Source organism: Mus musculus, chromosome 18 (genome assembly GCF_000001635.26).
Source record: "Mus musculus strain C57BL/6J chromosome 18, GRCm38.p6 C57BL/6J".
In the NCBI taxonomy this organism is placed as follows: domain Eukaryota; kingdom Metazoa; phylum Chordata; class Mammalia; order Rodentia; family Muridae; genus Mus; species Mus musculus.
This window is the reverse complement of record NC_000084.6, coordinates 60,774,352-60,801,201: the sequence shown is the minus strand read 5'-3', so window position 1 is coordinate 60,801,201 and position 26,850 is coordinate 60,774,352. Positions and strand designations below refer to the sequence as shown.

Below are 26,850 nucleotides of genomic sequence, written 5' to 3'. Positions count from 1 at the left end.
ATTCTCAGCAACTACATGGTAGCTTACAACCATCTGTAATGGGACCCAATGCCCTCTTCTGGTGTGTCTGAGAGCTTCAGTGTACTCATATACATAAAATAAATAAGTAAATCTTAAAAAAATATATCTATATAAAGCCCTCAGCTGCTGCTCCAGCACTAACACACTTTCACTCTCTGCTTCTTGCCATGATGCTCATGGACCAACCCTCTAAATCTGTAAGCAAGCCTACAATACATACTTTCTTTCTTTCTTTCTTTTTTTTATTTATTTATTTATTTATTTATTTTTTTTTTTTGGTTTTTCGAGAGAGGGTTTCTCTGTATAGCCCTGGCTGTCCTGGAACTCACTTTGTAGACCAGGCGGGCCTCGAACTCAGAAATCCTCCTGCCTCTACCTCCCGAGTGCTGGGATTAAAGGCGTGTGCCACCACACTCGGCTACATACTTTCTTTAGAGTTTTCTTGGTTATGATGTTTCTTCACAGCAATTGAACGGTAATTAAGACACAGCCAAGCAGTGGTGGCTCATGCCTTTAATCCCAGCACTCTGGAGGCAGAAGTAGGCTAACCTGGTCTGTAGAGTAAATTCTAGCATAGCTAAGGATACACAGAGAAACACTGTTTCAAAACAACAGCAACAACAACAATAACAAAGACACCTTTTGAATCTAAATTGTTTCCCATAGGCTCTCTGTTTGAGTGCTTGGTCCCTGAAGGTTGTGGAACCTTTAGAAATTGGGGTCTGTCTGGCAGTAGTAGAATACTAGGGGGTGTACCCCTAACTGTGCCTGCTCGCTCTGCTTCCTAGTCCAATGTAAACAGGCATTGCCTCCTATCCCACTGCCATGCCTGAGCCACTCACTATGTCTCACCTCTCCTGTTAGGATGGACTACAACTCTTTGACCATCAACCAAAAGAAATCTTCCCTTCCACAAGTTGTTTCTATTGCGTATTTAGTCACAGTGACCCAAAAGTGACTGACTCAGCCCTCCTATATAACAGCCTAACCCCTGACAGAGAAAGGCACAAACCCATTCTAAGCATCTATCTTCTCTTGTGGCAGAATACCAGATGTTAGGCCTTCTTCCTCCAGGCCGCACACAGAAAGCAACTTCTTTGGAGATCACGACCATCACAGGGACAACATCTGAGGAATCTGGAACTGTTCTCCAGAGGGACAGCCCAGCCAGATAACCCTGTGCAGGCCCTCACTGACCCAGCCGAGCCGTACTCATGGGCCACAGACTCCAGTTCAGAAAGCCAAGGGTCATAAAACATCCAAACGAACATGTGTTACCATTAAAGGGAGCAGGCAAAAACAGTCAAGTGGAGAAAACACAAGGAAGAAATAAATTCCCTAACTTTCCCAGTGCCGGAAAGGATGGAGCTGTGTCTAGAGTCACAAAGAGGATGCAAACATGTGTGACTGTGTTGAAGAATGAAGAAGAACTCTTGAGACATTAAAAATAGAAACTGGGGCTGGAGAGATGGCTCAGTAGTTAAGAGCACTGACTGCTCTTCCGAAGGTCCTGAGTTCAAATCCCAGCAACCACATGGTGGCTCACAACCATCCGTAATGAGATCAGACGCCCTCTTCTGGTGCATCTGAAGACAGCTACAGTGTACTTAGATATAATAATAAATAAATAAATCTTAAAAAAAAAAACATAGAAACTGGGTGTGGTGTCACACACCTTTAGTCCCAGCACTCCAGAGAGACAGAGGCAGGAAGGAGCTCTGAATTCTGGTGAGAGAGAAAGGAGAGGGAGGGGAAGGGGGAGGGAGAGGGGAAAAAGAGGTGGGTGGGGCTGGGGCTGGGGTGGGGCTGGGGTACTGGAAAGATGGCTCAATGGTTAAGAGCACTTGCTGCTTTCCCAGAAAAACCTAGGTTCAAATTCCCTGCACCCACATAATGGCTCACAACTCACAACAACTTGTAACCACAACTCTGTAATTCCAATCCCAGGGGATTTGACACCCTCTTCTGGTCTCTGGGGCACCACGTGTGCACATGATTCATAGATATGCAGACAAAACACTCCATATACATAAAGTAAATAAATAAAACTTTTTTGAAAGGTATGTATTAATCAACAATCAAATGGACCACCCCCCCCAATTTCCAGGAAAGTAGTTGAGAAGGATGAAAGAAAAAAAAATCAAAGGGAAAAGATTAAAAAAAAATTAATGACCAATCTAGGAAGGCCAACAGTCATATGCCAGAGTTCTAAAAACAGAGAACAGAGAAAATAGAGGGAGGTAAATTACCAGTGATGTAATTCAATACAATTCCCAGAAGTCAATAACTTAAATTTCCAAACTGAAAGGACCCAGTGAGTACCAAGAACAAGATTAAAAAAATAATAATTTCACAGACAGGTGGTGGTAGCATATGCCTTTGATCCCAGCACTCCAGAGGCAGAAGCAGGAAGATCTCTGAGGTTGAGGCCAACCTGATCTACAGAGTGAGCTTCAGGATACCCAAGGCTACACAGAGAAATTCTCGACAAAACAAAATAATAATGATAATAAATAATAATAATAACAGCTATTATTACTATTTCACACTAAGGTATGAAGTTCCAGAAAAGTAAAGACTAAGAATATTCTGTGAATTTTCAGAAAGATGAAATAAGGCATACACAAAGATTCTGACATCAAAATGCCTTAAGGCTTCTTAATTATGACTCTGGAAACACAGATAAGGGAATGATGCCTTCAAATCCTATGGGAAAAATAATTTCCATTCTAAAATCTTCACGGAAACAAATCATCACAGAGTGTATATTAGCTTCCCAACACTGTGACAAAATGCCTGATGGAAGTAACTCAAGAAAGTGTTAATAGAGCTGGAGAGATGGCTCAGCAGTTAAGAGGACCTGGGTTCACTTCCCAGCAACCACATGGCAGCTCACAGCTTTAATTGCAGTTTTAGGGGATCAGACACCTCATTCAGACATACATGCAGGCAAAGCAGCAATGCACATAAAGTGTTAATGATTAATCTTGTCATTTTGACGGGATTTAGAGCCACCATGGAAACCCAGCACTCAAAAGGTAAATCTCTGAGTAGGTAGGTGAATCTTGAGTTCCAGGACAGCCAGGGCTGGACAGAGAAATCCTGGCTGTGACAAAATGCCTGACTGGAAGTCACTCAAGAAAGTGTCAATAGGGCTGGAGAGATGACTCAACACACTGCCTGGGGTGGGAGTCGGGGACAAAAATAAAGAAACAAAGAAACAAAAAGCTATCCAGAAAATTTCTGTCTACAATGTAAAAAATCAGAAGACATTACAGGGAAGTTATTCAGAGACACAGAAGCAGATAACTGAAAACAGGTGCTGAGACGGAAGACTGGATGAAAAGGACCGAGAAGGTCTGTTATTTTTTCACAGGAAACCTTAGCCTTACAGAAATATTTTATCCGTTTTGTTTGTTTGTTTGTTTGTTTGTTTGTTTGAGACAAGATTTCTCTGTGTGGCCCTGGCAGACCTAGAACTCACTGTGTAGACTAGGATGGCCTTCAACTCACAGAAATCCACCTGCCTTTTCCTCGTGGGCCACTACTCTGGAATTAAACTAGGTAAACTTTGACACAAAGTAAAACTAAACTTAAAACGAAGACAAAATGTATCAAATTCAGTAGCGTCTGAGCTGATCTTGTTAAAAGCCAACACAAACCCTTCTCCCTGAGAAGGAACTTTGACCCCCAAGGTCTAATGAGTCCAGTCAGGAGATTGGGTCCTGGCACCCAGGGTGGGCTGGAAAATAGCCCCCTCCAAGACTCCTAACAGGACCACAGGTCACCGGCCCCCAGGTGTCACACAGACTCATTGTCCAGTGTGGTATCCCTACTTCAGAGGCTCCTGGCTACATGGGAGGGAGGCAGTTACTAGCCGCAGGAAGACTTGGATATCACACCCTCATGGGAAGGTAGAATCCAGTTCTCCACTGTTGTAACAAAGTGTCTGACTCAAAAAGGGAAAAGAAAATGACTCCTGTCACACAGCAAGATCCATAGAACAGGAACTGTCCCCCAGAGGGTGTCGGGTGGGAAGCACACAGGAGCTCTGTCAGAGTCCCTGAGTCCCAGCCGGGGCTGGCTGGTCTAGAGAAAATGCAACACTCTGTGGCATCTATTTTCCCCACAAACCCTCAGGCTCCTGAGTCTTATCAAAAGGACCTAGGACCAACCTTAAGGGCCACTTGCCAGCCACAAACAGAACAATGCAGTAGAATAATTTGCCTGCCTCTGTGGACAGAGTTGTGGCTCCATCCCAGGTGACCAGGAAAAGCTCTTTATGGAGAAGAGGCAGGAGAGGAGAAGATAGAATGTGAGGGTACTGGAGCTCAGCTACCACAGCATTTGTCTAGTGTGTACAAAGTTTGGCAGCATTTGACCCCAGTACCCCATAAGTAACCCACATGCTGGCACATGCCTGTAATTCCAGAATTCAGGAGATAGAGGCAGAAGGGTGAGAAGTTCAAAGGCACCAGGTGCGGAGGCGCAAGCCTTTAAATCCTAGCACTGGAGAGGCAGAGGCGGGTGGATCTCTGAGTTCAAGGCCAGCTTGGTCTACAGAGGGAGTTCCAGGACAGCCAAGACCACACAGAGAAACCCTGCCTCAAAGAAACCAAAACACACGAAGAAGAAGAAGAAGAAGAAGAAGAAGAAGAAGAAGAAGAAGAAGAAGAAGAAGAAGAAGAAGAAGAAGAAGAAGAAGAGAAGGAGGAGGAGGAGGAGGAGGAGGAGGAGGAGGAGGAGGAGAGGAGGAGGAGAACAAGATTAAAGTCATCTTCAGATAAATAGCAGTTTTTATTTTTTTAAAGATTTATTTACTTATTTTATGTATGTGAGTACACTGTAGCTGTCTTCAGACACACCAGAAGAGGGCATCGTATTCCATTACAGATGGTTGTGAGCCACCATGTGGTTGCTGGGAATTGAACTCAGGACCTCTGGAAGAACAGTCAGTGCTCTTAACCACTGAGCCATCTCTCCAGCCCCTAAATAACAATTTTTGTTGTTTTGTTTGTTTGGTTTTTGGTTTTGGGGTTTTTTTGTTTGTTTGGTTTTTGGTTTTTCTAGACAGGGTTTCTCTGTATAGCCCTGGCTGTCCTGGAACTCACTCTGTAGAACAGGCTGGTCTTGAACTCAGAAATCCTCCTGCCTCTGCCTCCCAAGTGCTGGGACTAAAGGCATGCACCACCACTGCCCGACCAATTTTTAAATTTTATTTATTTATTTTATCTTTTGGTTTTTCGAGACAGGGTTTCTCTGTATAGCCCTGGCTGTCCTGGAACTCACTTTGTAGACCAGGCTGGCTTGGAACTCAGAAATCCGTCTGCCTCTGCCTACCAAGTGCTGGGATTAAAGGCTTGTGCCACCACGCCTGGCCGTAAAATTTACTTTTTTTTAAGCAAGATCTTCCTACATGGTCCTGGGTGAACTGGAACTCTGTGTAGACCGTACTGGCCTTAGACTCACAGAAATCTGCCTGCCTCTCTCTCCCCAGTGCTGGAATTAAAGGTGTGTTACCATGCCCACATCATTGTTATACCCATATGTGAGCTGGTGCTCTGTCATAGCTGGTGCTTCTGCATAGAGTCAGAAGATGTGTGTCTTAAACCTCAGAGAAATTCTCAGTAACCATCGGTTTTGCTTTTGTCGTGAAAGAGCCTCATTTCCGTCACTTTGTTGATGCAGGATTTGGAACAGGGTAGTCACCCCTCTGTGCCTTAGTTTCCCTACCTATAAAACAGGCATGCTAAGACCTATCTCATTGGGCTGCTGCACAGGTTAAGCACATACATATTTGACATGAAGAAAGCATGCCCTAAGACTTAGTCTGTGCAGTGATGTCATTTTCTTCCTGCAGATTTGTTCAATCTGACTGTGGGGATGTGACGTAATATTAGGCACTGCTCAGCAGAGAAAGAGGGGACCTTCCTCTTTCTCTCTGGACCTTCCTAGAGTCTGGTCCTGTGCTCTCATCTGTGCAATAGTTTGAATGTCTTCCTGAGACTCCTGCCTTCGCCAAGTGCATCTGGACATCTGGACACTTGGGCTCCTGGAAGTATGGCTTCCCTCCAGTTTACCTTGGATAGGTTTGGCAGCTATGACTCTCTCTCTCTCTCTCTCTCTCTCTCTCTCTCTCTCTCTCTCTCTCTCTCTCTTCTCCTCCTTGCCCTAAGTCTCTGATGACCTACTCCAGATCTCAAGCAGATCTTATATACCATCTCCCAAGGTAGTGACTGTATAGACCTTAACAGAGCCCAGAACCCAATACACCTTTGGCCCCGACAAGGGATCTGAAAAGGTGCAATTAAAAAAAAAAAAAATCTGTTTTTATTTCTTTTTGTGTGTGCCACATGAATATAGGCCAAAGAAGCCAGAAGAGGGTGTTAATCCTTGAAGCTAAAGTTTCAGGTGATTGTGAGACATTCCTGAGTACTGAGAACCAAACCTAGGGTCTCTGAAAAAGCAGCAAGCTCTCTTGGCTGAACCATCTCTACAGCCCCAGATAGGTGTTGTGTTGGGTGAGGGAACCTGCCTGGGCTCTAGTGCTGTGCTTTGGTTAAGGTTTCTATTGCTGCAACAAAACGGCATAACCAAAAAAAGCAAGTCTGGGGGAAAGAGTTTATTTGTCTGACACTTCCACATTGCTGTTCTTTATAGAAGAAGTCAGGTCAGGAATTCAAACAGGGCAGGCTCCTGGAGGAAGGCACTGGTGCAGAGTCCACAGAAGGGTGCTTGCTGCTTACTGGTTTGCTTTCTTGCTTATCCTGGTTGTTTGTTTGTTTTGTTTTTTGTTTTTTGTTTTTGTTTTTTGTTTTGTTTTTTCGAGACAGGGTTTCTCTGTATAGCCCTGGCTGTCCTGGAACTCACTTTTTAGACCAGGCTGGGGGCTGGAGAGATGGCTCAGGGTTAAGAGCGCCAACTACTCTTCCAGAGGTCCTGAGTTCAAATCCCAGCAACCACATGATGGCTCACAACCATCTGTAATGAGATATGATGCCCTCTTCTGGTGTATCTGGAGACAGCTACAGTGTACTCATATACATAAAATAAATTAATAAATATTAAAAAAAGGAAAAAGTTTAGACCAGGCTGGCCTCGAACTCAGAAATCCGCCTGTCTCTGCCTCCCGAGTGCTGGGATTAAAGGTGTGCGCCACCACGCCCGGCTTCATCCTGGTTTCTTATAGAACCCAGAACCACCATCCCAGGAATGGCACCACCCACACAATGCGCCATGCCCTCTCTAGTTGACCACTAATTAACAAAATGTTGTACAGCTGGATCTCATGGGGGCGGTTTCTCAGCAAGGCTCCTCCTCTCTGATGACTCTAGCCTGTGTCAGTTTGACACAAAAACCACTCAGTACACCCTGTATCTGATCTATCTGCCCCAGACAAGGGAACGTCTCTCCTTTGGCCATTCATTTGTTCAGTAAAACAGCCTGTTTTTTTTGGTGAAGGTGCAGCCTCAGTTGCAATTGAAGGCCCAGGACTGAAGGGGTCATGCAGTGTTTTGGAGATGCCAGTACCATGAGATGACCACCAAGAGCAGCAGCAGCAGTGGAGTACAGGCATCTGGAGCCTAGAGGATGACGCGTGTGCTACAAAGGGCCTGGCTGGAGAAGTGACCCAAGCCCTTGGAAGAGCCCAGATGATCGTGAGTTGGATCCCAGACATTGGACGGTTGGAGATTGACTTTTGCTTTTGATTATGACTGTGCCCTGATATTTTCCCTCTTGAAGGAAGAAACTGTTTTAGTGGAGCCCACAGTTAAGAGACTATTAATTGTAAAAAGACTTTGAATTTTAAAAGAGATGGATATTTTTAAAGAGATTGAAAATTTAAGAATATGTAAAGACTGGGACTTTAGTTATTTAGATCTGTAAAAACAGCCTGTCTGCAGAAAGGAAGCTCCAGGTGGATGTTGCAGCCAGAGCAAAGGCTGCATGTGATACTTTGTTGTGGTTGGAAGAAGACCCAGGAGGCAGCGTGGCTGTACCAACCATCTCCATTTCTTAGGCTTTGCTCTGAAAGCAACTGGGAGAGGCCTTGAGCAGAGAAGAACTCTTTATTTTTATTTTTTTAACACCCACCTCAAATGGGTTTGTGTCTTTTTAATTTTTTAAAGATTTATCTATTTTTATTTATATGAATACACTGTAGCTGTCTGCAGGCACACACCAGAAGAGTGCATCAGACCCCATCACAGATGGTTGTGAGCCACCATGTGGTTGCTGGGAATTGAACTCAGGACCTCTGGAAGAACAGTCAGTGCTCTGAACCGCTGAGCCATCTCTGGAGCCCAGAGAAGAACTTTTTATCAGACTTGTACTTTAGAAGGCTGGCCATGTCTGTTGCATTGAGAATCTGAGATAGCCGAAAGGCCTCATGCGACAGTGGTAATGGTCAACAGGGAGACTGACTAGGGAGGCTCTGTAGCAAAGGGCCTCTAGGCAGTCCCAGACTCTCTCTGGGAGAGAGAGCTGTCTATTCTCATCCAGTTGGAGGGGCTGGGCTGCTGAGTCCAAGTCACTGCTAGGATTTTCCCATACTCTATATAAACAATTTACAACCTGGGCTCCCCAACTTTTCCCAAGTGGGAGGTATCATCTGGCAGGTAGGAAAGAAGAGGGCATGATCCTCCAGACAACTCTTGAACCTCTGGGATTCATTCATTCAACTATCGAGGCAGCAAGTCTATGCCAGCACTGAAATGGGTCAGAAGCAGGGTCAGGAGGCCCCAGAGGCCCTTAGAGGCTCAGGCATCCTGGTGGGGTAATAGCCGAGTCTGTCCAGAAATCAGGTACTAACTGTGGCTCAGGGTCCAGGGGCTGGAAATCAGAAGTCTGTCCGTGGCTCCTCAAATCCAGGGAGCCTTCAGGAGGCCTTGGTGAGAGGCTCCCATTTAGAATGCAGAAGTGAGGGAGAGTCTAAGGTCAAGTGGGCTGACAACAGAGACAGAAAGTGGGGTCTACACTCCACTGAGTCTTCTTGCTTGGGTGATGCAGAAGGTGATGCTTACACAAGCAGAAAGTCCTTGCCATATTTGAGGAACAGAAAGCAGTGCTGTGTGTTTGAGTGAAGCGAGTCAGGCAGGGGGAGGTGGGAGGAGGGGAGTCTTGGCTATTACCAATCCAAATCTTGAGCCTTGAGTCCCTGCTAGGTTATTTAAAAAGCCGTCGTAAATAGAGGAGATACTGGGCATGAAGGTTCTGGGTCTGCTTCGTGTGTGAAGTAGATGTATGTGACGTATAGGTCCAGGGAGGGCGGGAGGGGGAGCCAGGGACCAGAGAGATGGTGCTGGATTCAGGTAGATCTGGGGACATCTGGGGGAGGGGTTCATGGAGGAGAGTAAGGGAGGGGGAGGGGAGGATGGGGGTCCATCATGATGGCATTCCCTGAAGTGAGACAATGGTAGTGGGTGGGACCCAGAGTTTTGCTCCATAAAGGTTCTGCTATGTCAGCTGGGTGCACTCTTGAAACATGGAGCAGACAACGGAAGGTAGACACCACGATGAAACTTGAGAAGAATGCTGTCACCCTGCAGATGGCCTCTGAAGCCATGAGAGAGGAGCCTCTCCACCTTGAGACTGGAAAAATAGGACCTGAACAGCGACGAGGGAGGGGACAGGGTACACTGGGCAGTCCTCACACAAGCCCAAAAGAGGGAGTGGTCACCTGTGTCAAATACTGCCCAGAAGACAAGCTAGGCAAGCACAGGGAATACCTATTGGATATGGCCAATTGGTGACAATGATGAGGGCGGGTCTGAGAGTGAGGGTGAGGGATGATAGTGCAGGGCTGAGAGATGGGAGAAGTGGGGGATGACGGGTGGGAGGAGCAAGGGTGAGGGATGGGAGGAGCAGGGGTGAGGGGTGGGAGGAGCAGGGGTGAGGGATGGGAGGAGCAGGGGTGAGGGATGGGAGGAGCAGGGGTGAGGGATGGGAGGAGCAGGGGTGAGGGGTGGGAAGTACAGGGGTGAGGGATGGGAGGAGCAGGGGTGAGGGATGGGAGGAGCAGGGGTGAGGGATGGGAGGAGAAGGGGTGAGGGATGGGAGGAGAAGGGGTGAGGGATGGGAGGAGCAGGGGTGAGGGATGGGAGGAGCAGGGGTGAGGGATGGGAGGAGCAGGGGTGAGGGGTGGGAGGAGCAGGGGTGAGGGATGGGAGGTACAGGGGTGAGGGATGGGAGGAGCAGGGGTGAGGGATGGGAGGTACAGGGGTGAGGGATGGGAGGAGCAGGGATGAGGGGTGGGAGGAGCAGGGGTGAGGGATGGGAGGAACAGGGGTGAGGGGTGGGAGGAGCAGGGGTGAGGGGTGGGAAGTACAGGGGTGAGGGATGGGAGGAGAAGGGGTGAGGGCTGGGAGGAGCAGGGGTGAGGGGTGGGAAGTACAGGGGTGAGGAATGGGAGGAGCAGGGGTGAGGGATGGGAGGAGAAGGGGTGAGGGCTGGGAGGAGCAGGGGTGAGGGGTGGGAAGTACAGGGGTGAGGGATGGGAGGAGCAGGGGTGAGGGATGGGAGGAGCAGGGGTGAGGGGTGGGAGGAGAAGGGGTGAGGGCTGGGAGGAGCAGGGGTGAGGGGTGGGAAGTACAGGGGTGAGGGATGGGAGGAGCAGGGGTGAGGGGTGGGAAGTACAGGGGTGAGGGATGGGAGGAGCAGGGGTGAGGGATGGGAGGAGCAGGGGTGAGGGATGGGAGGAGAAGGGGTGAGGGATGGGAGGAGAAGGGGTGAGGGATGGGAGGAGCAGGGGTGAGGGATGGGAGGAGCAGGGGTGAGGGATGGGAGGAGCAGGGGTGAGGGGTGGGAGGAGCAGGGGTGAGGGATGGGAGGTACAGGGGTGAGGGATGGGAGGAGCAGGGGTGAGGGGTGGGAGGAGCAGGGGTGAGGGATGGGAGGTACAGGGGTGAGGGATGGGAGGAGCAGGGGTGAGGGATGGGAGGTACAGGGGTGAGGGATGGGAGGAGCAGGGGTGAGGGATGGGAGGAGCAGGGGTGAGGGATGGGAGGAGCAGGGGTGAGGGGTGGGAGGAGCAGGGGTGAGGGATGGGAGGTACAGGGGTGAGGGATGGGAGGAGCAGGGGTGAGGGATGGGAGGAGCAGGGGTGAGGGATGGGAGGAGCAGGGGTGAGGGATGGGAGGAGCAGGGGTGAGGGATGGGAGGAGCAGGGGTGAGGGATGGGAGGAGCAGGGGTGAGGGATGGGAGGAGCAGGGGTGAGGGATGGGAGGAGCAGGGGTGAGGGGTGGGAGGAGCAGGGGTGAGGGATGGGAGGTACAGGGGTGAGGGATGGGAGGAGCAGGGGTGAGGGGTGGGAGGAGCAGGGGTGAGGGATGGGAGGTACAGGGGTGAGGGATGGGAGGAGCAGGGGTGAGGGATGGGAGGTACAGGGGTGATGGAAAGGAACTCAGGTGTGTGGTGTGCTTGTCTGTTTGGAATACACCAATGGATTGGATGGCAGCTAAAAGTGGGGGGCTCACAGGTAGATCATAGACCCAGCTAGGAGGGCACAGGAACAGCTCTAGTTGGGCCCTGGAGTGTCTTTCCCAGCATCCAACCAAGATGCCTGCCACCCTCCACATTCCTGATCCCAAGACTCAAAACATCTCTGTGACTCATTCCCCGTGCTGCCCATGTTGAAGGGACAGGCAGAACCGTGGGCTCACGCAGGCTAGCTTTGGCTGTTGTTCCCTTCTGGGGAGCTCATGCCTGCTCCTTGGAGGCACGAACTTCCTCCTTGTGCTCTCTTCCTTTCCCATCACCACAGCCCTGAGGCTGTCAGCGGTATCCAGCTAAGGGCAGGAAGCAGAGAAGCAGGCATCTGAGGCCAGGTCGTCTGCTGGGCTCATTGTGGAACCCACGGTGCACACTGCCTTGCATAGGCCCCTTATCCTCTCTGAGAATAGGGAATTTCTTTCTTTATTGTTTCTATTTCCATTTTTAGATCCTGGATGGTTTTGCTCAGTTCCTTCAGCTGTTTGGTTGTGTGTTCCTGTAATTCTTTATTCTGTTGGTGATGCTTGCATCTATGACTCCTGGTCTCTTTTCTAGGCTTTTCTATGTCCAGTGTTGTCTCCCTTTGTGATTTCTTTAGGGATTTCTTCCTTTTTCATCCATTTATTTTGTGTGTGCGGATGCTTTGTTTGCACATGTATTTAGACACCACATGTGTGCCGAGTGCCCGGGGCAGCTAGAAGAGGGTTTCAGATCAGATCTCCTGGAACTAGAGATGGTGATGAGTTGCCTGGGTTCTAGGAATTGAGCCTAGGTCCTCCGGGAGATCAGCCAACTCCCAGCTACTGACCGTTTCTCCAGGCATCCCCCTCCGAGGCCCCCCTAGAGTTGGGGAGATACTTGGGAGGGAGAAGAAAGGAATCAGGCCCACAAGTCTCTAAAATGGCTCTCATCACTTGTCCATGACATCCCCTCTCATATTCCGTGAGACAGCGAGCCTCACAGCAGAGGAAGTCCAGCTTTTCAGGAAGACAGTGGAGACAGAGGCTACCACAGAGCTTGTCTCCTCTGTGGGTTCCGATTAAAATTGCCTTCGTGCTCGCAAGGCAACTTTACACCCCGGCTATCTCCCCAGGCCCTAAGCTGTTCTTTATCACACAAGCATGATTTCCCTGGGATCATGATTTCTTCCTTATGGAGTCTCTGGTTGTCTGCCAGGCAAGCTCAACTTTGCCAGATACATGAGGGGGGTAAAGAGCAGCCTCAAGGCCTCCTTCCTGCCCTCACAAGCCTGCCTGTCTGTTCCCAGCACCTGCAATCCCTGCTTAGGCTCTCTGCCAGCTCTCTGCCCCATTGACTGCATACCCTAAGCATCTACTGTGGGGGCAAGACCATGCTTGGATGATAATAAATAAAATTAAATAAACAACTCAAGACTCAGCTTCACGTGGTAATACATGCCTTCAGTTGCACTTGGCAAGCAGAGGCAAGCGGATAACTGAGTCTGAAGCCAACCTGGTCTACACAGAGTTCCAGGATGATCAGGACTAGAATAGAGAGACCCGCCCCACCCCCACCATCTCAAAGACACACATACAGACACACAACTTAAACTCAATACACTATATTGGCTACATACTGTGGAGGTCAGAAGACAGCTTGCAGGAGTTGGTCCTTTCTTTCCACCATGTGGTTCCCAGGGATTGAACTCAGGTTATGGACGTGGCAGGGAACACCCTCACCCACTGAGCTATACCCAAGGCCCATATTTAGGCCTTCATAACACAGGGTCTGGTACGTACACAGGTGAATGTACTGTGTAGCTGAGACCGGCCTCGACCTCTGTCCAGCCTCTGCTTACTGAGCTGAGATTACAGGCACACACTTATTTACTTTTATATTTGCATTTTAAGTGTTTTTTTTTTAAGATTTATTTATTTATTATATGTAAGTACACTGTAGCTGTCTTCAGACACTCCAGAAGAGGGCATCAGATCTCATTATCGATGACTGTGAGCCACCATGTGGTTGGTTTCTGGGATTTGAACTCAGGACCTTCGTAAAAGCAGTCAGTGCTCTTCCCACTGAATCATCTCTCCAGCCCCCACCCCGCCCCCACTGAGCCATCTCTCCATCAACCCCCTTTTCAAACGATTTTATGTTATAGTATGTGTATGAGTGACTTGCCTGCCTGTCTGTATTGTGGAAGTCAGAAGAGGAGGTAGATTTCCCTGGAACTGGAATTATCGACAGATGCGAATTGCCACTGTAGGTGCTAGAAACAGCAAATACTCGTTAACTACTGAAGCATCTCTCCAAACCCTTCTTGCTGATTTTACAGCTCAACCAAAGGGGCTCTTTGTATATTACACAGCCCCAACCTCCTCTCTGAAAAGACAGGAAACTGAGGCCCAGAGAAATGGCTGTGCCCCACAGAATCTGCGCCACAGTGCTGTGCTGCACTGTAGACTGTTTCCTGTCGGAACAATGCTGCCCCCTGGTGGTCATTCGCAAAAACCGGCTACCTGCACCGAGCAACTGGGGCTCCTCCTTCAGACTTAGAACTTCACTCCCTTTGCCTCTCAAACCCCTCAGAGGCTGCGTCACCAAAAGTCTTCCTCTTCCATTAATTCCATGGCAGAATTTCTTCACTGAGCCCCGCCTGCTAGACATGAGCTGGTACGATCCATGACTATGAACACAGAGGTTTGAATTCTGGCTCAGTCCATTTCTATTGCTCATATTTCTTTTTGTTTGTTTGGGGTTTTGTTTTGTCTTGTTTTTGGTTTGAGGTTTTTTTGTTGGTTTTGTTTTGTTTTGTTTTGTTTTGTTTTGTTTTGTTTTGTTTTGTTTTGCTTCAAGACAGGGTTTCTATGTATAGTCTTAGCTGTCCTGGAACTTGCTTTGTAGACTAGGCTGGCCTCTGTTTCCCAAGTGCTGAGATAAATGTTGCACGCCACTACTGCCTTGAAAAACAAAACAAAACAAAACAAAACAAACAAAAGAACAAAGAAAAAGAAAGGAGAAGAAATAAGGAAGGAAAGAAAGGAGAAGAAAGAGAGAAAGGATGGAATGAAAGAAGGAAGGAAGGAAGGAAGGAAGGAAGGAAGGAAGGAAGGAAGGAAGGAAGGAAGACAGGCACATCTTCAAGCCTTTCTCTCAGAATTCTGAAGATAGAAGCTATGGCTGAGGCTCAAGTATCAGGATTGTAGATAGGTTCTTGTACAAGAAGCGTGGTGGCGCACGCATTTAATCCCAGCACTTGGGAGGCAGAGGCAGGCAGATTTCTGAGTTCGAGGCCAGCCTGATCTACAAAGTGAGTTCCAGGACAGCCAGGGCTATACAGAGAAACCCTGTCTCGAAAAACAAAAAACAACAAAACAAAACAAACAAACAAAAAAAAAAGAATGACATCATGGGGAAGGGGTACTAATGATGACCTGGTGTGATGGTCAAAGAGGTGTGTGTGTGTGTGTGTGTGTGTGTGTGTGTGTGTGTGTGTGTGTGTGTATACGCAGCCACAAAAATTTAGAGGACATCAGGTGTTCTGTTCTGTCACTCTCTGCCTTATTCTCCTGAACGTAGGAGGTCTGGGCTGGTGGTCAGCAAATCTCAGTGATTCTGTCTCTGCCCTGCTCAGTGCTGTGATCACAGGTGCTGTGATTACAGCTTATGTGGGGATTTGAACTTTGGTCTTCATGCTTGTGTAATAAGCACTGTATCCATCTCCCTAGTCCAACAACGGCTTATATCATATAAGCTATACCTAACTGCTTGGAGAGATTGAGAACTGCAGTCTTTATATTTTAGCATTTGGAGGAGGGATATAGTGATCAAACCCAGTGCTATATAAGTGAGTTATATCCCAACCTGCAGTCTTTCATATTAGCCATAGATCCAGTTAAAAACTGAGATTCTTGGGCTAGAGAGATGGCTCAGTGGTTAAGAGCCCTGACTGCTTTGTCCCTGAGTTCAATTCCCAGCAACCACATGGTGGCTCACAACCTGTCTGTCTGTAACCTCTGTCTGAACTGTCTGTAATCTGATACCCTCCTCTGGCATGTCTAAAGACAGCTATGTCCTATTTATATGTCCTCATATAAATAAAATAAATCTTAAAAAAAATTGAGATTCTTGTTAGGAACAGTGCATGTTTTTCTAATCCCAGCACTTCAGAGACAGTGGTAGATGGGTCTCTGAGTTTGAGGCCAATCTGTGAGGTTCAGGCCAACCAGGGCTACAAAATGAGACCCCGTCTCAAAACAAAACAAAACAAAACAAAACAAAACAAAACAAAGGGGGGGGCGAATGGAGGGGTGAGAGGGAAGGAGAGGGAGGACCTATCTACAACAGAAGATAAAGGATTGTCTCTGCCACAAAACTATTTGTGATATCACTAGCCTTTGGTGATCTGGACTACGCTTGTATTGCTGCAATGGTGGTGACTATCTCATGAAGTGATTTTCTTCCAAGAGTATCAATGTTTAAGTCCATTCCTCTATAAGCTCCTGTCTATGCAGGCTTCTACCACTTTAGAACCACATGCTGCAAGCTGCTGCATTTCTTCAGGGCTGTTTCCATCCCATATCCATCCTGTGCAGAAAGACAGACAGCTTTGGTAGTATTTTTCGGGATTACAGGGGGCTTTATGGAGGCTGCGTGAAAGCCTGGTGCAGTCAGCAAGCCACGCAGAAACAAAGCCCATTCCAATTCCGTTGCAATCTTCTGCTATTTTATTTTCAGTTAAGCTATTCTTCTTTTGGCTAGCTCTAATCTACCATTCAACTCATCCATGCGTTTAATTTTTTGTATGTGTGTATATTTAATCTCAATCAAATATTGTTCTGAGACATTCCTTTTGGTCTTTTTCAAATATACTTTGATGGTCTTTTTTTTCTTTTCTTCTTCCTCTTCTTTCTCTTCTCCTCCTCCTTCCTTCTCCTCCCCTTCCTCTTCTTCCTCTACTCCTTCTTCTCCTTTTCCTCCTCCTCTTCCTTCTTCTTAAGACAGTGTTGGGCTGGAGAGATGGCTCAGTGGTTTAGAGCACTGACTGCTCTTTTGAAGGTCCTGAGTTCAAATCCCAGCAACCACATGGTGACTTACAACCATCCGCAATGAGATCTGACACCCTCTTCTGGTGTGTCTGAAGATAGCTACACTGTACATAAATATAATACTAAATAAATCTTTTTTTTGTTTTTGTTTTTGTTTTTGTTTTTCGAGACAGGGTTTCTCTGTATAGCCCTGTCTGTCCTGGAACTCACTTTGTAGACCAGGCTGGCCTCGAACTCAGAAATCCGCCTGCCTCTGCCTTACAAGTGCTGGGATTAAAGGCGTGTGCCAACGTGACTGGCTTGGATGTCCTGCTTTGATTTCTTCAAAGTGCTTGAAGGTTTCCTCTACTTCCCTGGAGTTATGAAATGCATAGGGTTTTTTGTTTGTTTGTTTTCTTTCATTTTACTGGAGATCTAGGGAAGTCCTTCAAAGTACTGACTGGGTGAGAACAAAGGTGGGAGACCCTTCCTCTATTCTTTCCATGGCTTACCAGTCTCTGTCAAGCCCCTGCTTTGTGCACACTAGGTTGGAAGCTGAGGTGGCGAACCCAGCGCAGGGTCTATCTCTGCTTCCAGAGACAACACAGTAGTGGGGAAATGGGTTATTAGAATAAATAGGTGGCCAGAAATCCACTCAGGAACAAAAAGGTACTATGGGATTTCAAGGGAGGAGTACCCTGAGGAGCCTCTAGACCAGGGGTTCTTAACCTTCCTAAGGCTGTGACCCTTTCATACACCTCATGATGTGGTGACCCCGGACCATAGAATTATTAGTGTTGCTACTTCATGACTGCTGAATGCGGGAGTGGAAAATTAGAAGGTAAAAGGGGCTAGGCTTGGCTTGGGCAGAGGAAGAGAACATGGGTGTGGCCATGCTATATCAAAAGCCTGGGAGATTCCCTGAAGAGAAGAGATTCTATCCTGGGGAAAAGCCAAAGGGATAACTAAATGGGACAAGACAGTTTATTTTGCAGAGCTGAGAGATGAACTGTCGTATTAAACCCCTCACTGAGCACCCCAACCCCTCAGTTTCGTTTCCACGTGTTACAGGAAAAACGGGGTGACTGCTCAGGAGAGAGACCATTCCCTGAAATCCAGTGAGTAGGTAGTCAGATGCAAGGCAATGCTGGGCGGTGGCCACCTCCAGAGGGATGATAGGAGTGCCAGCTTAGGGCTGAGCTTCTGAAGTTGGGTTCCCGTGCTCTGCAGAGGTCAGGTCGGTAACAGCATATGGCTCGTCTCATCTGCCTCAGAAGCCCATAGGCTGCTAGGGTCCAAGCTGACCACAGCTTAGCTGTCCTTGGGGGGAAAAACAAAAAACAAAAAACAAAAACAAAAACAAAAAACTCAAAATACCAATTCAGAAACTAATCAACCCCAAAAGAGTGCTCAGTGACCCAGCTGACCGCATCCCCCGTTACCAGGGGAACAGGAGGAGTCGCAATGTTCCATCTCAGGAAGTAAGGAGAGTGCTCCAGGAACCGCCAGCGTGTTTCCACCAGGCTCCCAGCCAGCTGTCCTTTATACGCTTGGCACAAGAACCCAAGAGGCTTAAGAATAGCAGCAGCTTGTCTGGTGCTAAACACTTCATCCTGTGATCCCTTCCGAGACACAGCATCCCCAGCAGTTTTCACTAAAAGGCTGAGCTGAAGTTCTTAGTCCCAACATTGCAGACTGAAGCGGTGGAAAATGGCCACCTCCTGACTGCGTGCCGCATACACCTAGAAGCCGGACCGATGGACGGGATGAGACCACATCCCTTCAGTCACTTCGTTTGGTAGTCAGTTAAAGATAACTTGAGTGTTCTCGTCTATGACACTCCTGCCACTTCCATCTGCCACTGCCCTGATATATTTATCAAAAAAAAAAAAAAAAAAAAAGACACCGGTACATGTCCTCAATCTCCTCCGGTCTTGTCTTTGATGTTCGTGGATATAACTAGGAATTATGTGGTGAGTGAGGTGCTCTTCTGTCAGACCAGAGGACCCACCCATGCATGACATGACTTCCCAGGTACTACAGGTCTCCTTGGTTACTTCTAATATCCCTCTATCATATTCTATTCTCACCTGGATGTGAGTCACCAGCACAGTAGAAGGAAGTTCTTCCCAGTGAACTGATCTTAAATTACTTTCAATTCTTTAATTAAGAAAGATTCATGCCCAGTCACCCCTACTTTTGAAAACTTAAATTCAGCATGGATTTATTTTATGACCTGGGTTTAGCCACACACTATTTTTTTTTAATGTGCTATCACATTGATTTATGTGTGTATGTGTCAGGGTGCACATGTCCCACAGTATTCTTCTGGAGGTCAAAGGACAATTTGTGCAAGCTGGGCTCTTTCCACCATGAGAGTCGCAGGGACTGAATTCAAGTCGGCAGAACACCAGTGCCTTAACTTGCTTGTGCCATCTTGCCAACCCACACCGAATTTAACATTTTTAAACATTTAACTATTCATTTATTTTTATTTTCATGTATGTACCTACTTATACATCCACGTGCTACTGTCTGTGGAGACCAGAAGACGGTGTCAACCGTCCTGGGCACTGAGCTGCCATGTGGATGCTAGGAATTGAAGCTGGGTCCTTTGTAAGAGCAAGTACTCTTAACTGCTGAGTCATTTCCAACACTCTCCAATTTTAAAGATTTTTATTTTGTGTGTCTGCATGCACAAGTATCGGAGAGCATCAGACTCTAGAGCTGGAGATGCAAGCAGCAAGGCTTCTGAGCCCTCGGCACCCTCTAAATACTGTGAACTTTGGTTCGTCACAGGAACAGCTCTGTGTTCTTAACCCTTAGCCATCTTTATTCCATTTGATTATTTTTTTTAACTTATATTTTGAAATTTTTTAATGTGTGTTTTGCCAGAATTTATGTCTGCACTCAGTATGTGTGCAGTGCCCTTGGAGGGCAGAGAGACATCAGATCCCCTGAAACTGAAGTTGCAGACAGCTGAGAGCCGCCCTGGCAGGGTTGGAATTGAACCTGGGTCTTCTTAAAGAGCAGTCAGTGCTCTTAACCACTGAGCCATCTCCCCAGCCTCCACTTAAGTAAAAGGTGTAGTAGTTTATGCATCTAGACAACTCAGTATTACCCAACAAAGGAATGGGGCATATGCACGTGTCACAATATGGATGTATCTTAGGATACTATGTCACCTGCATATGGCAGGACACTCCAGTAATCCCAGCACCGAGGGGCCAAGCAGGAAAATCCAGACCAGCCTGTGCTACATAGGGAATCCTGTCCCCCAAACCAAAAGAAAACAACGTACAACTCAGGAATCACATATTTGGCAATGGGCTCAAGAGAACTCAGCAGTTGAGAGTGCTTGTTGCTCTTCCAGAGGACCATGAGTTCAGTCGCCAGCACTCAGGTCAGGTGGCTCACAACCACCTGGTCAGCTCCAATCTAGCAATCTCCTCTTCCAACACACACACACACACACACACACACACACACACACACACACACACACAGACACTCAAAACAAAGACAAAACCAAACCGCCTTTGCCAATGTGCTAGGGGCATTTATCTGAGACAGGGTCTCAGTGTATACATAGTTCTGCCTGCCCTTGTCTCCCAAAGTGCTGGGGTTAAAAGCATGCTCCCACACCTTGCTGTTTTTGAGGCAGATTTCAAATTGTAACCCAGGATAGCCCCAGGTGGGTAGCAACCCTAACTTTACTAGGATTACATGTGAACCAAGAACAACTCTGCCAAATTACTTCTCATAATGGCTTTCTTACTTGTGTTTTAGGAATAATAGCACTTAAAACGGTTTAAGACAGATCTTTATATCTCAGTACGTTGGGGGATGGTGGGGAGCGACACAGACGGACACAGCTCAGTGGCTGAGCACTGGCTGCTCTTCCAAAGGACCTGGGTTCAATTCCCAGCACCTACATGGCAGCTCAGAACTATGTCTAACTCCAGTTCCAGGGGACTCAGCACCCTCACACTGACATACTCGCAGGCAAGACACCAATCCACATTTCAAAAGACTCAGTGCATCCATGGTGGCACATGCCTTTAATCCCAGAACTAAATCGGCAGAGGGAGGCAGTTGGATCTATATTGAGATCCAGGCCAGCCAGGGACACAGTGAGGCCGTCTCAAAGAAATAGAAAAGCAAGCCTTCCCAGAACACTCAGTACCATCTGATAGCACGGTGTCCTTGGAGTTCGATGCAAGCTTTTACAAAGCAAGAACCGTTATCTGTTTTAAATAGGACTTGGCATTTGTGGGGTGACTGAGTCTTGGGTACTTTATGTACCAATGTAGAACAACCTCAAAGAACTGCTAAGGAAAGCAACAGAAGCACAAGCTAGCCATCTTGCACAGCCGGTGTGGGGGGAAGCAGCACACCCACACAGCTTTATATATGGCTCAGGCCTGGAAGGCTCCTCTTCAGCTCAGGCTACACTTGGATCAAGATGCCCCTGCTCTGGCCCTTTAAGAACAAAACATGAAGTTTAGGGGTGGCATGTGCCTTTAACTTCCACCTATCAGGCAGATCTCTGTGGGCCAGCCTGATATACAGGATTTATCCCAGGACAGCTAGAACTACATTTGACCATTTGAAAAAACCAAACTGGCTGCTAATTTACACCTGTAGCCCCAAAACTACAGTCAAGAGAATCATTAAATTTGAGGCCAGCCTGACGTACAATGAAACCAGTCAAGAGGAATTGGCTCATGTGTAGACAATACGAACATTTCCACTTCTCTGGTGTTTTTATTTCCCCATGTGACCCTGGCCTAGAGGTCCCTATGTAGACCATACTGGCTTCCAACTTGTGATCCACTGGCCCCAGCCTGCTGGGGTTAGAGTGTCCCATGATGCCTGGGCTATGAACAATTTGGAGACGGGCTGGCAGATGCCAGAGAGCTGCAGCCTCAGCATCTCAGGTGCCCCTTCCCAGAAAACCAGTTTATAGAACCCAGGCTTGCCCAACCTACAGCAGAACTCGAGACAACCCGGCTATGGTCCTATATAGTCTGCAAGTCCTCTCAAACAGTATACATTTCCCTTGCTGTGTACCCTGGTGACAAGAAACAACACCAAAACTGCTAGGCATGGTCACATGCACCTTCAATCTCAGCACTTGGAAGGCAGAGGCAGCCGGATCTCTTTTTAGTTTGAGACCAGCCTCATCTACATGAGTTTAAGGGTAGCCAGGGCTATGTTAAAACCCTGTCTCAAAACCACCTGGAGCCTTTTCCGGTCACGGCGCTGCGCGGTGAGGAGCTCGTGCTTGTGCTCAGAGCTATGCTGCAGTCCGTGCAGGTCTTCGGACGCAAGAAAACAGCTACCGCTGTGGCCCACTGCAAATGAGGAAATGGGCTCATCAAGGTGAAGGGACGGCCCCTGGAGATGATCGAGCCGCGCACGCTGCAGTACAAGTTACCGGAGCCTGTTTTGCTTCTGGGCAAGGAGCGATTTGCTGGTGTGGATATCCAGGTCTGTGTGAAGGGTGGTGGGCATGTGGCCCAAATTTATGCCATCCGACAGTCCATCTCAAAGGCCCTGGTAGCTTATTACCAAAAATATGTGGATGAAGCCTCTAAGGAGATCAAAGATATCCTCATCCAATACGATCAGACCCTGCTTGTAGCTGACCCCCGTCACTGCGAATCCAAAGTTTGGAGGTCCTGGTGCCCGTGCCCGATACCAGAAATCCTACCGATAAGCTCATCTCAAGGATCAGGGTTTACCTTTGTAATAAACATCCTAGGATTTTAACGTTAAAAAAAAAACAAACAAAAAAACACCTGGAGAGCTGGGCGTGGTGGCCCACGCCTTTAATCCCAGCACTCAGGAGGCAGAGGCAGGCGGATTTCTGAGTTCGAGGCCAGCCTGGTCTACAAAGTGAGTTCCACGACAGCCAGGGCTACACAGAGAAACCCTGTCTCAAAAAACCAAAAAAAAAAAACCAAAAAAAAAAAAAAAAACAGTAATGAAGAAAAACACCTGGAGAGATGGATTAGCAGGAAGACCCTGGTTCAATTCCCAGCACCCACATTGACAGCTCACAACTGTCTCTAACTCCAGAGTTCCAGGCCCTCACATACATGCAGGTGAAACATCAAAGTGCATAAAACACAACACCAGAACCAAAATAGCTTACACAAAGCAATTTATTAACAGAAAATAATGAGAAGTCCTGTTCACAGACGGCGACCACGACGACCCCCTTTTCTTCGAGTGCTATCAGAGGGAATGGGGGTGACATCCTCTGTGAGAAAAAAAAAAATATCATTGTAGCCACAAGTCTAACTAGCAGTAGACTTTATTTTCCCCCAAATGTATCTCCAATGGTCAGCAATCACGGGGTGCCCCACCTGCCAATTTCTCATCCCAACCCCATTTGGAAGTGGACACAGGCTCTGAGAAGGTGGACAATCAAAGGTGAAAAACACCGAGTTTAACTCAGAGCCTACCGACTGTAGTAGAAGAGACCCTACAGTGAGCAAGTGTGGCTGTTTGCTCTTTACACCACGTGACAGGAGCCACTGTTATGAAGGTCAGCAGAGACTGAGGGCAATCAGTGGAGTCACCTGGTAAGCCACAGAAGGCTCTGAAATCAGAGTCGGAACATTAAGTTACCCCAACATAGGGAAAAATTGTATCCACTACAGAGATACGCCTCTCATAATGCCTTTTACGTACTCCTTACAAAAGTAACCAGACAAAGCTGACCCATTAGGCACATTGCAGGGTTTGGAAGGGGTCAATGCTTGAAAGCAACCCCAAGTGTAACCAGAGGGGACACTTACCAATCCGCCCAATCTTCATCCCAGAGCGAGCAAGAGCTCTGAGGGCTGACTGGGCTCCAGGTCCAGGGGTCTTGGTCCTAGAAAATGAAGGATTGTTGGCCTAGTCAGCAACTTAATTTTAATTCACTTCTAAATGGAGAAGCCAACAGTTAAATACTTGAGGGAGCCATACTTAAATCTCCAACTTCACAACACAAAATCCTTTTCAAAATTGCTAAATGAGGGCAAAGAGACGGCTTAATAGTACTGCCATCTTAGCAGTGGGCCTGGACTCTTCTTACTGCCCACACGGTGGCTTACAACCATCTGCAACACCAGTGCCAAGAGATTCATTGCCCTTTTTGACCCCAGGTATGCACATGGTACACACACTCATGTAATTTTTTTTCTACCTTTATTTTGGTGGTGGTAGGGGGGAGGGGACAGGGCAGAAACATGCTGGGATCCCAGGCCCCCATTTAAGTCACCCCTACCACCAACTCCATACTTCCTAGTATTTACCACAGACTGAAACCATGTAACCTCCTGCATGTTGATTAAAAGCCCGAGTTTCCTGCAAAGTGAGGTGCCACCCAAGGCTATCTCAGTCTTGCTTACTACCTGGGTAAGCCGTGGTTATTCAATAAACACAAAGGAACACATTACCCATTTTTTTGAGGAGGAACTCACTGTTTAGCCCAGGCTAGCCCCAAACCCTAGCTCCTCCTAATCTATTCCCTGCTATCCCTAACTAGGAACATACATACATGCCTCAGACAGACCAGATGAGATCGCAAATCCACCCCCCATCTTCTGTACCTGTTTCCTCCTGTGGCCCGGAGTTTGATGTGCAGGGCAGTGATGCCCAACTCCTTGCACCTCTGGGCCACATCCTGGGCAGCCAACATGGCTGCATATGGAGAGGACTCATCTCGGTCAGCCTTCACCTTCATCCCACCAGTCACTCGGCAGATGGTTTCCCTGGGGACAAAGGCAGAACCGTGTCATTTTTCAACAAGGGTACACAGAACACTTACTGAACCCCAATGAGCAGTCTAACAGCATCTTAAGCATATATATATATGCTGGGTCTGAACAAGACAGCTGTAAGTTGTGTTTATGGGGTTCAAAGACCCCTACATAGCTAAACTCCTTTGAGTCAGCAAGCTCTGGTTGATAAAATCCCAGCAAGGGGGCAGAGACAGGAGCATCCTAAGTTCAAGTTTATCCTCAGCTCCGTAAAACACAGTGTTTTCTTATAATTAGTGGGAAATTAAGTAAAACAGTAATTCTTTAGGGCAAATCCCATCAACTGGTCCCCCTGAGGCCAGTTTTATGCCTTTCTGCAGAAATACTCACTTGCCAGAAAGATCGGTAACATGGACAAAGGTGTCATTGAAGGATGCAAAGATGTGGCAGACACCAAACACATTCTCTCCCTCAGCCACCTGAGGTCCCAGGCTGATGACCTGCTCTTCCTTCTTTTCCTTCCCCTTGCGTGGCGCCATTTCTAGGTAAGGAACCTCAATGTTAGCAACAGGCAAAGGGTCCCCCCAAACATTTTCTTTACCTACTAAGGGAAAACCTAAGCCTTGCTCCTAATAGCCCGTCTCTGTTCTTGGCATTTATCAAGTTTAAAAAGGTGCCGAACGCGCCTTTAGGACGAGCCCACGGCCCAGCAACGAACCACATGCACAAGTTGCTATGTGTAACAGCATGGAAGTCGGGTCTCAAGCCTGAGTCAGCACTCTAACTCTTCCCTTAAACTTGGAAGTTCTATTCGTTCAGGGTGACCCAGCAGGCAGTTGAATAGTAGACACCACAACTAAATTAGGGCGTTCTCTGTCCATACACAATACTTAAACCCAACTTTCCTGGGCCCCAGATAACTTAACAGTTTAGGCCCAAAGCAGCCTAAAAAGACAAGTCAAAGAACTTTCCAGCTTATCCTTGCCACCAGATGCCTCCCCAACACAGCCTCACAGCCTGTCTAGAAGCAATCCTTTCAACCGTTTTCTAGTACCAAACATTAAAAGCAGAGTGTGGTGTGTGTAACTCCAGCATATGGGGGGTGGGGCGGGGGTCAGAGGCAGGAACATCTACTGTAACAAGTTCTAAGACAGCCAGGGCATGCCTTCCAGGAAGTCTAACGGAAAAGGGCTACACACCTGCGTTGAGATCACCCAACTCTAGCCTGCAATCAAAGTACACTCGTGGGAACTAGGAAAAAGGCACAAGGCGGCTGATTTATTTTTTCTTGCCAAAGTCCCAGGCAGTCCTTTGACTAACCTGAGGTGAAGTAGAACACACTATCACCACTTTCAGAACAAACTAGCTATTGAGCAGCACTCAATAAATTAGGTCATCTCCCAGCAACTAAGACTATTAAGCAGAACAGTCTAAGATACCTGCCTTGTATTCTCTTCCTGGTACCAAGATATCCCTACTCGACACACACACACACACACAAAGCCCCAAGCACCACAGGCCTTAGAAGTAGGTTTCAAGTGTCCCTGGCATCTCTCTCCCTCCCTCTTGTGCCTTCCTCATAGGGTCCAATCGCCAGAAGCACAAGGGCAGGTCTCGAACGTACAGTCACCCGATCTCATCCTCAAACTAGGCAAACACAGATTCGGTAGGGTTCAAATCGTCTGGGCCATGATGGCTACTCAATGTATCTTCGCTCTGCTCGGTGGGAGTGAATATCCACGAGAATACAAACATATGGCATCCATCCTACTCCACCACGGAGGAAGCCGACCGGCAAATGTGTCCGACTCGGGAGTAGCCGTCATGGGTTAGGATTAGAAGCACTCCACACAGGACCGAGGTTTTATGGTATCCCTTTTAATTTAATTTTGATTTACAGAGGGGATCGGTTCGGGGTTTTCACGAGAGGAACGAGGTTCGGTGCAGGCCGGCGATTGCCCGCACGCGATCAAGGACCGGCTCCCCCGAACCACTCCGTGCGACGGCTGTGGCGAGAGGCCCAGGGCAGGACCCGCACCCATTCCCAACCCCACTCCCGATTTCCTCCATCTCAGGCCAGAGGCCGCCACCGGGACACGGCGGAGCCCTGGGTCCGGATGGGTCGGGCCGGGCGGGCGCCTGCTCGTCTCCACCACGCACTTGGCTCGGCTACTGCGCACAGACGCCGGCCCCGATCCCGCAGACGGCCCTGGCCAAAGGATGCCGCACGATTCTCAAGGCCCAAGCCTCCCTACCTGATCGTCGTCTCCAGACTCCTCCACCGGAAAGAGAGAGGCGGAAGGGGCGGGCGGACGGGTCACTTCCGTCTTCCGGAAGTGTATCTCTGAGGTCACTGAGAGAGGGGCAGGCTTCCGGAAGAAACCTCCATCACGGTTTCCAGCGAAGCTAAAACCGCCGGTACGGAAGTTGGCCTATAAAAGAAGCCGGTGCTACGTGTTGCTGTGACCGAATCTGCCTATGAGAACTCTCGGAGCGGACACGAGTGGGAGAACAGGCGGGCTCGGCCCCAGGTCGCGGGTGCTGCTGCAGCTTGACGGACTTCCGCCATCAGAACCTCAGGCTAGCCAGC

At 48.0% G+C, this 26,850-nt stretch overlaps 1 protein-coding gene and 1 pseudogene across 1 annotated transcript; one reads left to right on the top strand and one right to left on the bottom strand.

The window, feature by feature from the left end:
* Nucleotides 1-18,525: 18,525 nt before the first annotated feature.
* Nucleotides 18,526-22,296, top strand: Gm8731 (annotated as a pseudogene).
* Nucleotides 22,297-22,655: 359 nt separating this feature from the next.
* On the bottom strand, nucleotides 22,656-26,606 carry Rps14 (ribosomal protein S14). Its single transcript, NM_020600.4, has 5 exons — nucleotides 26,516-26,606; nucleotides 24,651-24,801; nucleotides 24,111-24,272; nucleotides 23,313-23,389; nucleotides 22,656-22,771 (listed from the first exon to the last, which is right to left on the bottom strand). The coding sequence occupies exons 2-5, from the start codon at nucleotides 24,797-24,799 to the stop codon at nucleotides 22,704-22,706; spliced, it is 456 nt and encodes a 151-aa protein (NP_065625.2). The 5' UTR covers nucleotides 24,800-24,801; nucleotides 26,516-26,606; the 3' UTR covers nucleotides 22,656-22,703.
* Between the last annotated feature and the right edge of the window lie 244 nt (nucleotides 26,607-26,850).